Source organism: Sitophilus oryzae, unplaced genomic scaffold (assembly GCF_002938485.1).
Source record: "Sitophilus oryzae breed Bouriz unplaced genomic scaffold, Soryzae_2.0 scaffold_1521_pilon_pilon, whole genome shotgun sequence".
Taxonomy (NCBI): Eukaryota; Metazoa; Arthropoda; class Insecta; order Coleoptera; family Curculionidae; genus Sitophilus; species Sitophilus oryzae.
In genome coordinates this window covers 1,947,058-1,961,491 of record NW_022146194.1, presented here as the reverse complement: position 1 = coordinate 1,961,491, position 14,434 = coordinate 1,947,058, and the positions used below count along the sequence as shown (strand labels likewise).

Genomic DNA, 14,434 nt, shown 5'->3' with positions numbered 1-14,434 from the left:
CAATAAGAGAGTAGCATGCTTTTAAATGAGACTAATGTTCGATATTAATTTTGTCTCACCCTGTATAACTTTTTGAATCAAGTTTTAATTTGATTTTAAGTACAATAGTTAATTTAACTACATATTAGGCTATACCGGGTAAATTACAATTTACGTAGCTTTTATTGTAATTTAAAAATAATAATTGTTCTTTATTTCTAGAAAATATTAAATATGTCAAACACCTTACATTTTAGTCATATACTATTCTTATAAAACACACCTTTATTTTTCGCCCAGAATCCGAAAATCAATTAATATATAGAGTGTTCCGTTACAAAAAAACAACGAAAACGAAAATTTCATTTCAATACAAACTGTCGTTCTCATTGGAGCCTCTGCGGCGTATGAGAAGCGCCACCTTGTATAATTAAATCAACTTTTTGGAGATACCCTGTACGCTAGTATTATTAAAATGACTATAGATTAAAGATAAATAGTGGTAAGTCTGACTCATTTCAATTTTTAGGCTGTTATCAAACTGAAATTACTGAATATTGGCTTTCCTCGCTGTTAATATAACAATCAAAATTATATTATTTTTTTTTATCTCCCATGACATAATATTTATGATATTTTTACTGAATTTATCTTTCTTTTTTTTAATTAATTTAGCTGATTATCAACACAAATATAGGTCCCTTTTGCCTTATTTTTTCATTAAGTAAATGTTAGGCAGAAGTTATTAAAATTTTATGTAAATATTTTCTCATTTTTTCACAGTTGATTTGGACACGTCCATAACATAAATTTCTAGATTTATTCTGAAACAAACAAAAAAAATTGGCAGCTGAACTCGCCGTTCTAAAAATGAGACTATGATAAAAATAATTTGAGAGATCCACCTAAATATACAGAGTATTGTGTTTATATTTAGACATTAAAAATACACAAAATTATCTATCATCTATTTATACAGTTGGTCCAAACATATTCTGCAGATAAAAATAATTAAACAATTTTTTATAAATGTATGACCTAAAATGCTTCGTTTCGGAGATACAGGGTGTAGAAGTTTCATTTGTATTTTTCAAATAATTTCTAAACTAACGACGTTATTTGGGTGAAAATTAGTGCCTGGGTGCTTTTTGACATGAGAAATATGATTTCTATGTCAATATGACTCCTACTTATAGAGGGTGCCACCTACATACTTTTTAACTGATTTAAAGAGTAATAACTTTTCGTCCGTACCTGTATAAAACTTCTGAGTAAAAAAATATATATTTCCACCATTTTTTATGTAAAAAATGTCTCTTGGTAAAAATCGCTGTGAGTAATGGTTCTCGAGATATTTGGAATCGAAATAATCAATACATGTCATTATTGACATAAATTAAACATGTTGACTACATAATTATTAGACTGAAATAATAAATTTTGAAATGCTTTTTTGCCAAAAGTTCAATGGAAACTGTTTAGCACAACTTTTTCAAAGAAAAATTTATGATTAATTTAAAAAAATAAAAAGTTCATGTATCTAGCTATTGGCGAATTTTCCCGATTAGAACTCTGACCACCCTGTATATAAAATATAAAACAAAAAAGAATTGATACATTTTGATTGGTTTTTGTTGGTTATTGACATTGACAATGAACAACTTACCTTCTGTATCAGAATCATCATCCAAGTCACTGTCAGAAGAAGAACTTGTAGTGATTGGACCATCCTTATCCCTTTTTTTCGTCTCATTTTGTTCTTTTGTCACTGAATTTACCGAAAAATTAGTTCTAAACTGCCGCACCACTTGAATTTCAATCGGCTGCAATGAAAAAATATTAACGATAAATTTTTGAACATAAATAAACATAAACAAAAGAAACCTTACAAAACGTCAACTGAATTGTTAATAAGCCTACTAGATTAATAATATACGTTCGTTTTATCAATATGAATTTTAAAAATAATGTAAATACCTAGTCCTGGCAAATTTCTTTGTTAAAATTTAAAAACATACATTTCTTCATCCCCTGGTAAATAAATGTATTAAAATCCGCATTATCCTAACCTCAATTTACAATAGAAAATACGAAAAATCATAAATTAACGTCGAAATGTTTGCCCTATTGTTGTTAAATGTTGGGTCAATAAATTATAAGTTAAACGTTAATGTGGTCACATTTTCTAATATACGTTATAGTCGCTTAAAAAAGATTTTATAAAAATACCGAATTACATGCTAACAGCATGTGGGACGTTGTTATTAATTGAATTGACTTAAAGTATACTTACTTTATTTATAGAGACACTATTAATTAACGGAGAATATTTAGAAATAACGAAATGCTCGTTGTTTAACAATAGACGAGCGCGACACAGCACCCTAAATATCGCCATTTTCCCGACTGACAGAGAATCTGGAAGATAAACCGGCCGCAATTCTGCCAAATTATTTCGCTCTACCTGCTGCTGTTTATGCGCAGATCAATAAATCAATTAAGAAATGTATCATATTGATTGTAATCCGAATTTTGATCAAAATCAACAAGTTCTATTATTTCTGGTCGTTATAGTTTTTCAAAATTTCCTAAAAATTAGACATTTTTAATTCTTTACGTCAGGCAACCAACAATTCACCTCCAAAATTTCTGTAAAAGAAGAATTCTGTTTTTCTGTTTCTAACCTACAAAACTCTCTGTCAAAAAAGATTGACGGCTAATTTTTTGGAGAATTTCAAATCTAACGGTAAGATTCTTGTTTTCTATTCGAATTTATCGTAATTAAAAGATATTTCAGATGGAACCCATGACATTAGGCAGTGCTCCTTCCAGTCCTTCGTCTCCGGGCATTAATCCGAACTTTTTACCCGGTTTTTTGATAGGTGATATACCTCCACAAACTCCAAACCCAAGCGCCTCACCAGGTAGAAATAAAACTCCGAGCAGCTTCAAATCGAATTCGAACATTAACGAACCGAAAACACTGAGACAGAAACTGTTTAATCAGTCTCTAACAGCTACTCCAGCCAGTCCTGCTCCTTTTATACCAGTAAACGAAAAAGTAGGCCCTCCTAAGACCAGTTTGTTCGATACCATAGATGCCCCGTCTAAGAAAACTCCGATTTTGAGCAGTACCGTGGCCCATTTTAATGATTCTACCGTGTTTAATGAGAGTATTTCAAGAATACATCCTGAAGAAAGCTTGAATGTTAGTAGGAACTTTAGTAGTTCGAGATTGGAGAAGATCGACACTCACTGGGTTACAGTGTTCGGTTTTCCGCCTAGCGTTCTAAATATAGTGTTGTCACAACTGTCAAACTGTGGTGTGATAATAGATAAACGAGTTCCATCACAAGGGAATTGGGTACATGTTAAATTCAACAATTTAAGTGAAGTAGCAAGGGCATTGTCTTTGAACGGTAAATGTTTGAATAACAGTGTGATGATAGGTGTCCAGTTGCATTATGACAGGGAAAATAAAGAGAATAGTACAATGTTTACGTCTCCTGCCAGAGCAAGATCCTTAAGGCACTCATTTGTGTCACCACAAGTATCAAATTCAGTGATCTCTCCACAGAATGTTCCTCAAAAATCTACTGGTATTGTTACAAAGGCCATGGAGTATGTTTTCGGTTGGTGATTATGTTTTTAATGTTATTTTATTATGTATACAAATATTTGTCAATTTATTTTACAATTTTATTATTGAATTAAAGCATTACTTAATAAAGTTTTCTTTATTACAAACCATAACCTTAAAAATACAAAAATATACACATTATTTTTACTGGTATTTATTAGAAATTATTTTTAAGAACATTATAAGGATTCTAGCAAGATATTTTACAGTATCGTTTAATCTTACAGTACCTATAACAAATTTAAAAAAATTATAATAAATATAAAAATTACTTACAGTCACTCTACAGTAATTACATTTAATAAATTATTCTACAGTATATATTTGCAAACATCTAATTTCTCCAAATATACCTTAAAAATTCTTAAAACAGAAAAAGACAGTTTATATAAAAAACTACTGCTTACTTTTAATAATATATATCTGTTAATATCATAAACACCAAACAGTAGTATACTTAACTATTTGTAGACAGTTTATTCAATTTTATTCAACTCTTCAGTAATATTCACTTAAACCCTTAGTTTGCTATGTCCAAATTTTGTGAAAGGTTCTGCCCATATATTATTCGTCTATAAATAGACAAAATCGAACATCATTTGGGATCGGAGACCGTAGCCTTAACCAAATCAGTCATTTTAGGATATTTTACGTTTTTCTTGTTCAGCTTATCCTGAGCCCACAGGATCAATCTAAGTAAAGTTGATATTTTAGGCGATGTAGTCTCTTGATGCTCCATTTTCAGAATTGCAGCATTGACATCACTGGCAATCTACAAGAAAAATATGTGATTAAGTACCTATATGTAAGAAAAAAATAATAATCTACCTTTTGGCGATGAGAAGGTGCTAAAAGATCTGCAAACGGACTATTCAAAGGATCTTCAAAAGCTAACAAAGCAATAGTTCTTTCAATCTCATTAAGTACACATGGATCTTCCTCTCCTGCTTCGCTAAGATGACTCTGTGCAAAGGCCAAAGCCTCTTCCACCCTGTTACTCTTTATCAGTTCGATTAAGTGTAATTGCTAAAAGAAAAAATATAAACATGCTACTCTAACCTTATATACACAAAAACAAACATACTTGAAGATGAAAATACAAGTATCTGTCGTTATCTAACAGCTCAGAATGCAATTGGTTGATTAAAGTAGTTGCTTCTTCGATCCTACCGTTCATGATGGCATCTCTGATACGCATCCGGTCATCCAGAGAGTGCAAATTCACTGTCGGTGCCACTCCAGACTCTTGCTGGAACTTCTCGGCCGCCTCCTTGAAACCCTCTGTACACGAAACGTTGTATAACATTATTTGGCGTTTTAAAAACATACTTTGGGAATGAAACGAACAGTAAACGTACCTGTGACGAGATAGTTCATAATTAGTTTGTTCATGTTACTGCGACCTACTGCGTCGTTATCTTCGAGCAGTTTGATCCAGTCTTCCTTTGTTGTGATTTCGTGCTTCTCCGTGCTCATTGTTTGTAACGGAAAGTGTTTATTTTAACGATATAAATAATATTTACCAAGGATTAGTGTGTGACATGCTAAAAACTTGAAAAATATTGACAAATTAACACACTTGTCAAAATCTTCTTCGTTTTGATAAAGCTGGCGCCAGAGGCTGGCGCGAACTATCGCGAACCAAGGGTGCGTACTACCATTTTAGGGGGAAGTCATTGCGGTTTTCGGTATCTGTGGTTAGAGTAGTTTAAAACCACGTTAATAGATGGCGGAACAGGGATTATTTTTGCGGGAACTGCAGGTTTTTACATATAAAATGTTTGAAAAAGTAAATAACTTCTTAAAAACTGTAAGTATCTTTAATAAAAAATGGTTATATACCTCTCAGTTAACTAATAATAGTTAATTTCCTTGGTAACTTGGTAATCAATAGTTTTTTTCAGGTATTTTTTGAAATGAAATAATGAAAACAATGCAGAGTTAAATTTTACTTTTAATATTCTACCATATAATTAAATCAAAATTAAATAAAGAAACTGGATAATCATTAGACATTTAACCTGATCCCATTCACCAGGAGAAGTTTAAATTTTAGATGCTGTCTACGGTAAATCGTAAGATCTATTATATATCTAGCCCTCAATTTGTTACAATCTTTCACAAAAACACTTAAAAACTGTAATTGTATGCATTGAACACATTATTAATACTGCTGTAATAATATGAGGACAATTTAAACAGGAGTATTTGGATTAATCATAAATTATATAAAGAAAAATTACGTTTTATCAAAAACTTTTTATTTTGTAACAAAAACTAAATACAAAAGTATAGAAATATCACGTATATAGTTAAAAATATTGCCTACAAGTTTGGATAGCAAGCCTGGTCAGCTATTCCACACAAATTCGATACTATAGCCAGCTAGAAGTACCCAGATTCGCCACATCCAGATCCCCAGGAGTTCTTCACCAGCCAATAATCCAGTCCATTCTCATTTCCATACCCTACAGCCAATACTCCGTGGTTGATTGAGTCTGAACAGGCCGAATTGATCACTCCACCTCCATAACTTTGCAAGAGATCAGCGTTGAGGGCTACAGAAACAGGACCAACGTTTCCAATAGCGTTTTTCAAGTCGTTTTCGTCTTTGTATCCGATTTCTGTGTATCCAGAGATCTGGAAATAGTTCGGGAAGGATGAGCAAGTGGTTTTGGTTGCTTGGTAAGAGTCTTCGGTGGTGATGCCGTGGTCTCTGACGTAGTCCAGTGCGCTTTGGACTATTGCTGTCATAATATGAGGATAATTTAAACAGGAGTGTTTGGATTAATCATAAATTATATAAAAGAAAATTACGTTTTATCAAAAACTTTTTATTTTATAACAAAAACTAAATACAAAAGTATAGAAATATCACGTATAGAGTTAAAAATATTGTCTACAAGTTTGGATAGCAAGCCTGGTCAGCTATTCCGCACAAATTCGATCCTATAGCCAGCTTGAAGTACCCAGATTCACCCCATCCAGATCCCCAGGAATTCTTCACCAGCCAGTAATCCAATCCATTCTCATTACCATACCCTACAGCCAACACTCCGTGGTTGATAGAGTCTGAACAAGCCGAATTGATCACTCCACCTCCATAACTTTGCAAGAGATCGGCGTTGAGGGCTACAGAAACAGGACCAACGTTTCCAACACGTTCTTCAAGTCGTTTTCGTCTTTGTATCCGATTTCTGTGTAGCCAGAGATCTGGAAATAGTTCGGGTAGGATGAGCATGTGGTTTGGGTTGCTTGGTAAGGGTCCTGGTCCTCCGTGGTGATGCCGTGGTCTCTGACGTAGTCCAGTGCGCTTTGGACTATCCCACCGTTGCACGCGTCGCAGCTGTAGCCGTTGTTTCCTGTTGCGCAGTCCATGAGCTGCTGCTCGCTGAAGGAAAGGAGTTGGCCGTTGCGTATGGCATAAGCACCTTCCAGTGTTCCCGTCTGTAAATTAAAGATAATGATAGTGTATTAACAACTTAACTGTGTAGGAAACGGTTTCATTACAGTCAAGAGGAGATAAATTTTGATGTGATTTTGTTTCATTTTGTATGTCATTCTTCTCTTTTTTCGGGTAATATATCTTTCAAAATACCATATGATAGATTAAAAACGGTGTCAGCGATGGCTATGAAATGAAGATCGCTGTCATCTATACTAATATATAAAATCCTTAAGTGACTGACTCAATGATTAATCATGATCCTGCTCAAACCACTCAACGTAAGAAGCTCAGTTTTGGCATACAGGTTGATTCTAGGGTGTAGAGGTTCGATAAGAAGGGATTTTTCGAAATTCCAGTTCCAAGGGTGTGAAACCACCCCTCAAATATTACAATATTTTTCATTTAAAAAACGGTCAAGTTTCTGAAAAAACGCTTAAATAAACACGTATATTTTATTTTGTTTTTTTACATATTTTAGGATTTTTTAAAAATGTATACAGGGTGTTTCGAAAAATCTTGTCATTGACTAATTACGATCCTGCTTAAAACGCTTGACGTAAAAAGCTGATTTTTGGAAAACGGATTGAGTTTAGGGTGTAGAGGTTCGATAAGAAGGGATTTTTCAAAACTCGAATTCTAAGAGGGTAAAACCACCCCTCAAATATTAGAAAAAATTTTATTTAAAAACCGGTGAGTTTTTCGGAAAAACTTTTAAACACGTATATTTTATTTTGTTGTTTTGCATAATTTAAGATTTTTTAAAAATTTATACCGGGTGTTTCACAAAATATGACCACTGAGTAATCACGATTCTGCTTAAACTGCTTGACGTTTAAAGCTGATTTTTGGCAAACAGATTGACTGTGGGGTGTAGAGGTTCGATAAGGAGGGGTTTCTCGAATCTCAAATTCCAAAAGGGTGAAAACGCCCCTCAAATATTACAATATTTGTTATTTAAAAAACGGTTAGTCTTTCGGGAAAACGCTTGGACACGCATAACTTGTTTTGTTTTTTTACATACCTATTTTGAATTTTTTTAAAAAATCATACAGGGTGTTCCAAATAGTTGATTGACGTAAAAAGGTTATTTTTTGCAAACGGATTTTTCGAAAGTCAAATTCCAACGAGATTAATCTACTCCTCAAATATTACCAAGTTATATAATAATATCGCCATATTGTTTTTTCTCATGCTGACATAAATGTGAGAAAATTTTATCCAGTTTGTATGTTAATGGCAATTCTTGCTTTGCTTTATCATCACCATTACAAATGATTAATTCGACGCGAACGAAGTCGCGGGTACACGCTAGTAGAGTACTATAGGAAGAAGCAGGATGCTAGAGAGAAAATCATGTGAATTTAACATTAGAACGAAGGTGAAAATAATAATGATTTTATTGATGTAGCTGAGTATTTTTGAGATGAGAAAGTCTTACCGCACTAAAACTCCAACATGCCCCGCAAGATGCTTGGTTTTTCACTTCTGTCACTACTCCAGAATTTCTCCAGTCAATGCTGTCAGGGGTACCGACAAATTTCGACGAATCATGTAACACTGTTGCCTTTCCGGTTCTATTGTACGGTTTCAATGTCAATGTTGCCTTGAATTCCTCCTCGGTCATGTCGGAAAACTGATTGACAACTTTGTACCATGAAACTAAACCTTGTTTGTACAGTGTGTTGTGTTCTTCGATGGATGCCAGGTTTTTGGTGAAGATCTGGTAGCGTGCGGAGTGTTCTTTGGAGTTGAGGTAGTTTTTTCCATATTTTTCCTGAGATAAAGAAAGTGAATAAGTCTCTGGGGTTTTCAAAGTGTTATATAATGATGTTATGCTTGTTATAGCTTTTTTTCTACAAACGAAAATTGTATTTAAGGTTTAATAATCTCATTTCTTTTATTAAATATTCTTTAAACAATTTTGTAAAATTGCATTTATTTGTGGAACTATACAAAAATATTAGAATTTTAAACATTGTAAATTTACTTTTTTTCAGTGTAGACAAAACGACAGTTTGTTTGATACGTTTTGACTGACAGGTAAAGCGTTATGTGTAGATGGGACTTTATACATGTCTGTGGATCAGAACAAATCTTCTTAATTTAACATTTCTATTTACCTTAAATTGGTTCCATATCTCCTCTGATGCGTTTGCAGCCAAGAAGAGGCAAACCAAAATTCCCACTACGGCTTTCATTGTTTATAACTGTTAACATAAATATAATTATTACAGAAAATTAGTATACTGGTCATATCATTTTTATATATTTAATTAAACAATATTGGACTGGACTAACAAAGGCTTAAAAATACACTTCCCCAATAAATTAACGCACCACAAAAAAATAACCAAAAATTTAAGTTAAGTTTTTGTCAAAACCACTTATCCGATTTGGACGATTTTTTTTTGAATGATAAGTTATTCTTTCCACAATGTTGCTATACTAACTGTATTTTGATAGGAACCCTTTTTATACTAATACCGGGTGTAGCAATTATAACGTGTTTTTTTTAATAAAATTTATGACACCCTGTAGAGTTCATCAGTTACAGTATCAAGTTAAAATTGAAATCACATTTTAACCTTATCTTTTTTTTGACATTTTGCTTTTTTATTTACTCCATTATCTTCCTTATTACACGAGAAACAACATTTTATAGGATGATATTATTTAATATTGGTTTTAATTAACATTTTTCCATTTTACACACTAATGTAAGTAGCAGGCTATGGAAAAACACGGATTACCAGTAAATGTCAAATAGAGATACTTGTTGTCAGTATCAGTAGTTTTCGTCCTTTTATTATATCAAAAATATGCAACGTGCACGTGAAACAAGAAATCTTACTGGCGAAGAATGTGCTCAAGCATTAATATTGTCTGAGGAAGGTTGGAGCTACCGAAGAATTGGTGAACGATTTAATGTAACTCACTCAACCATTTCACGAGTTATACAACGGTATAGAGATTCTGGGAGTAATTGTCGCAGGCCGGGACAAGGCAGGAATCGAAGAACCAATCCGATTCAGGAACGTTTTTTAAAACTCTCAACATTAAGACAACGTTTCGTAACAGCTCGGATTCTTCAAACTCAGCTTAGAGATACTAATGGTCTGCAAGTTTGCACAGAAACTAGCATCTCTATTTGACATTTACTGGTAATCCGTGTTTTTCCATAGCCTGCTACTTACTTTAGTGAGTAAAATGGAAAAATGTCAATTAAAACCAATATTAAATCATGCCATCCTATAAAATGTTGTTTCTCGTGTAATAAGGAAGATAATGGAGTAAATAAAAAAACAAAATGTAAAAAAAGATAAGGCTAAAATGTGATTTCAATTTTAACTTGATACTGTAACTGATCAACTCTAAAGCGTGTCATAAATTTTATTAAAAAAGAACACGTTATAATTGCTACAACCGGTATTAGTATAAAAAGGGTTCCTATCAGAATACAGTTAGTATAGCAACATTGTGGAAAGAATAACTTATCATTCAAAAAAATCATCCAAATCGGATAAGTGGTTTTGACAAAAACTTAACTTAAACTTTTGGTTATTTTTTTGTAGTGCGTTAATTTATTGGGGAAGTGTAGATGGAGAATAACTTAACTATCTAAGATTCGCTGATGACAGTCCTAATTGCCAGTAGTCCTGAAGAACTACAAGCACAAATTAACGAACTAAATACAGCCAGCAACAAAGTAGGTCTCAAAATTTTTATTTCGCAAAATGTAAAGTACTGTACAATGACTTAGTATACAGAAAAGACATTCTAATAAATAACACAACACTGGAAATAGTAGAAGAACATATATTTGGAACAACAGCTCGGGACATACAGCTCGGGATCAACATAAGCCGAATGGACGAGGGAAGAATAGTAAGGTCAGCTCGAGACAAATCATCACTGGGAAAAAGAAGTACGGGAAGGCCAAGAAAAAGATGGTGTGATAACCTTACCATCGATTGAAACTGTAGGCATTATGTGAAGAATGAACAGGCAATCTGTCTAATATAGAGTAGGAAGAAAAAGAAAAACTAATACACAGCGCGGGGATCACTACTACTAGAAATCAACAGAAGAATTATGTTAGCATGGAGTACTTATGGAAGAAACTCAAGCATATTCAAATCCAGAATGCTACTTTATTTAAAGAAGAAAACATTTGACCAATGTGTCTGACCTACCAGATGCATGCATGCCAAAACCTGAACGCTTAAAACGGACACTATAAGGAAAATGCAGGTCACAATTCGCTCAATAGAACGAAATATGCTGGGAATAACCAAAATAGACCGTAAAAGAATAGAGTGAATACAATAAAAGACCCAGGTAATGGATAGTCATCCACAGAATCAAATCCCTCAAGTGGCATTGGGTAGGACACGTAGCAAGAAGGATGGACTACAAAAATTACAGCATCGTACCCACGAGGAATTAAGAGACCTAGAAGAAGACGGAACCTGAGATGGGATTATGATATTATGAAATTAGCAGGGATAACTTGGGCCAACAATAGACAACAATGGGCCCATCTACAAAGAGAGTATCTAAATATGTGAGAAAGGCTATACTATAATTGAAAATGGTTGAATAAGCTGAAAATTATGATGATGATGATGAAACCCTTATGAAACCTAAGTCAAGATTTTTATATTAAGATATCGTAAAATAGATCTTACCTATGTTTATCCCCTAATCACAGAATATCTGATGCCAGTTGTATAATGCAAGTGCCTTTTATATGAATTATTTTTACCTTATCGGTAGCCAATAATACTAATTAATGGTTTTGTTTATTTGTTTTGTCGTAAATCCCATGTTTTTCAATATTTTTAAGTACCTTCTGTATTCTAAATAAAAATTGAAATTAGATCGTATATATCCGATAAGTTTGTTTTCGTTTTAGTATATCTAATAATAGTTTGACAAAATGACACCTTCGTATTGAACCACTATATACAATACTTTTTTTTTCTGTCCATGTTCTTGGAGAGGGTATGGAAAGGAATATATCAAAAATAGAAACAAAAAGTAAAATGCAGATTGTCGTGCATTCCAAGGGTGGCAACACAAATTTAAAAAAATGTTGGATATGGAAGGGAAGGGAAACGGAACGGATAGTGTGCATTGTCCTATTAATTTACATGATATGTAGAATGTAGAATGTTTAGGAAAGGAGTTAATCACCGCTACCTTACAGATCTATTGTGTGTTCCCCTTTCTTGAGTTATAATGAGTTATAACTCATCATACAGTCTCAAGGCTTTAACAAAAGCCAGTATCTGAGACTGCTCTACAATGGCCGGCTCTCCATTCTCGACATCAGCCCACGCAGTGGTTCCCCATATTTTGTTGCCTTCAAATAAATTGCCATAAACTAATAATATTTAGGTTTAATTAAGTGCAAAAAAGAAAAAACAGTTCTTTTTATCTTCTTTTCGAACGTCCATTACAGAAAAGGCAACAGCTTTTATCAATTTTAATAAAATGAGTAATGAATTGGCGTTATCTGAAAACTGTTTATGTCAGCTTGATACCAGTAGCAAAAATGTGACAATGTGTAGCTTTGTTCGGGTTCTTGTTATTACTGATTCTGAACCGTCCTAGAACTCTGCAGCGCATGCGCAAATGAAATAACGTCGTCATATTTCCTTCTGCGCATACGCATCACAGTTCTAGGACGGTTCAGAATCGGTAATAAGAGAAACACGAAGTAAGTTATTATGTATCGTTTACAGGGGAATATAAGAAAAGTATTAGCAACAGTTTCATGCAAACGTTTTGAAATTAATATTTCTAAGTAATGACCTATCTGGGAACCACTGTGCAGCTGTACCAAAGTTCATGGCACGAATGGTCGTCGTCTCGGCGCACTCAGTGATAAGGTGTTCTGGTGTTTCCCCATAATCCCCACAGAATCTGCATTCGCCGTTGTTTCTCAGCTTTGGCCTACTGAGGCGTTCGTTGAAGAGACAGTGTCCTGTTAGAAACCCCTTGAGAATCAATTACATGATATAATATTTTATGTAAACGGAAGGGAGCTGATATCGAAGATACAGTGAGAATCAACCTTCAAGACGATGCACTATATTTGGATATGTCAGTTTAGGCACAATAAGCGCTTGTGGATGAAATTGAAGAGAATCTTTACTTTGATAGTTTTGGTTTTATTTACAATTATTATTTATGTTAGTTATTTACATCAAATCAAGGATATACAGGCAAATGTAGTCCAAGGCCAATTTAATTTCTGTCTTCTTAATGTAGACACTAAAGACTAAAGTATATGTTTACAGAGACTTTTTACTTTTTTAATCTAATCCGGTAGTATTCACTTAGACAAAAACATCTGGAAATTATATCGAAAAAAAAACTTGATTACACACTCAAGTAGGTACTTATAAAATTCAGAGTTAATTGAATATGTGAATTACTATATTGCTTAATTTTTCAAATAATATCTTGACAGCATTTTTCGTCTCCTTCAAAATTATAAAATCGCATATAGGTAATAAATAATTATTGCAACATAATACTTATTTACAATAATGTCTCACTAAATTAAAAACTAGGTACAGTAAATGTGTTTAATTTAGTTTTTTTTGGTTATTCCCAGCATATTTCGTTCCATTGAGCGTTGTGCGAGCTGCAGTTTCCTTATAATGTTCGTGTGTCCAGGTTTTGCATGCATATATCATGACTGGTAGTCCACATTGGTCGAATGTTTTCTACTTTAGATAAAGTGGCATTCTATATTTGAATATGATTGAATTTCTTCCATAAGTACTCCATGCTAACTTAATTTTTCTGTTGATTTCTAGTGGTAGAGATCTCGAGCTATATATTAGTTGTCCCTAATATATTTATATATACTCCTACTATTTTTAGCGTTGTGTTATTAATTAGAATTTCTTTCCTGTCTACTAGTTCGTTGTACATTACTTTAGTTTCTGCTAAATTCATTTTTAGACCCATTTTCTTGCTGGCTGTATTTTGTTCGTTAATTTGTGCTTATAGTTCGGCAGGACTATTGGAAATTAGGATTAGGACTATGTCATCAACGTATCTTAGATGGTTAAAGTTTTCTCCATCTATTTTTAATCATTTGTTGGTCCAGTCCAGTTGACTAACTTCTAGTTCAAAATATTATTTTTATTTAAAGATTTTCAGGGTAGAAAGCGCCTCTTTGAAAAATCTATTAAAAGAGGCAAGAATTCTTTTAGTCTTATTTTGACAAGTTTGGCACCAACAAGAACAAGATGAAACTTAAAGAAAATAAACCATTATACAGGGTGAAATACAATACATAAACTTCGGGCAGCATATTCTGCAGATAAAAATAAGTAGGTAAGAAAGTT

General features: G+C 33.2%; 4 protein-coding genes across 4 annotated transcripts in view; 2 read left to right on the top strand and 2 right to left on the bottom strand.

The window, feature by feature from the left end:
* Positions 1 to 9,479, top strand: part of LOC115878644 — an 81,717-nt gene extending 72,238 nt beyond the window's left edge. Inside the window, exon 6 of the mRNA XM_030895188.1 lies at positions 9,378 to 9,479. The gene's annotated coding sequence lies outside the window, so the exon portion shown is untranslated. The remainder of the gene's footprint in view (positions 1 to 9,377) is intronic.
* LOC115878724 (nucleoporin Nup35) lies at positions 2,650 to 3,695 on the top strand. Its single transcript, XM_030895304.1, has 2 exons — positions 2,650 to 2,725; positions 2,777 to 3,695. The coding sequence occupies exon 2, from the start codon at positions 2,777 to 2,779 to the stop codon at positions 3,617 to 3,619; it is 843 nt and encodes a 280-aa protein (XP_030751164.1). The 5' UTR covers positions 2,650 to 2,725; the 3' UTR covers positions 3,620 to 3,695.
* LOC115878725 (glucose-induced degradation protein 8-B homolog) lies at positions 4,157 to 5,241 on the bottom strand. Its single transcript, XM_030895305.1, has 4 exons — positions 4,978 to 5,241; positions 4,704 to 4,900; positions 4,448 to 4,645; positions 4,157 to 4,391 (listed from the first exon to the last, which is right to left on the bottom strand). The coding sequence occupies exons 1-4, from the start codon at positions 5,093 to 5,095 to the stop codon at positions 4,215 to 4,217; spliced, it is 690 nt and encodes a 229-aa protein (XP_030751165.1). The 5' UTR covers positions 5,096 to 5,241; the 3' UTR covers positions 4,157 to 4,214.
* On the bottom strand, positions 5,990 to 11,834 carry LOC115878643 (digestive cysteine proteinase 1-like). The gene is made up of 6 exons (XM_030895187.1): positions 11,756 to 11,834; positions 9,188 to 9,274; positions 8,506 to 8,841; positions 6,754 to 7,066; positions 6,523 to 6,691; positions 5,990 to 6,407 (listed from the first exon to the last, which is right to left on the bottom strand). The coding sequence occupies exons 2-6, from the start codon at positions 9,263 to 9,265 to the stop codon at positions 6,005 to 6,007; spliced, it is 1,299 nt and encodes a 432-aa protein (XP_030751047.1). The 5' UTR covers positions 9,266 to 9,274; positions 11,756 to 11,834; the 3' UTR covers positions 5,990 to 6,004.
* Positions 11,835 to 14,434: the final 2,600 nt, after the last annotated feature.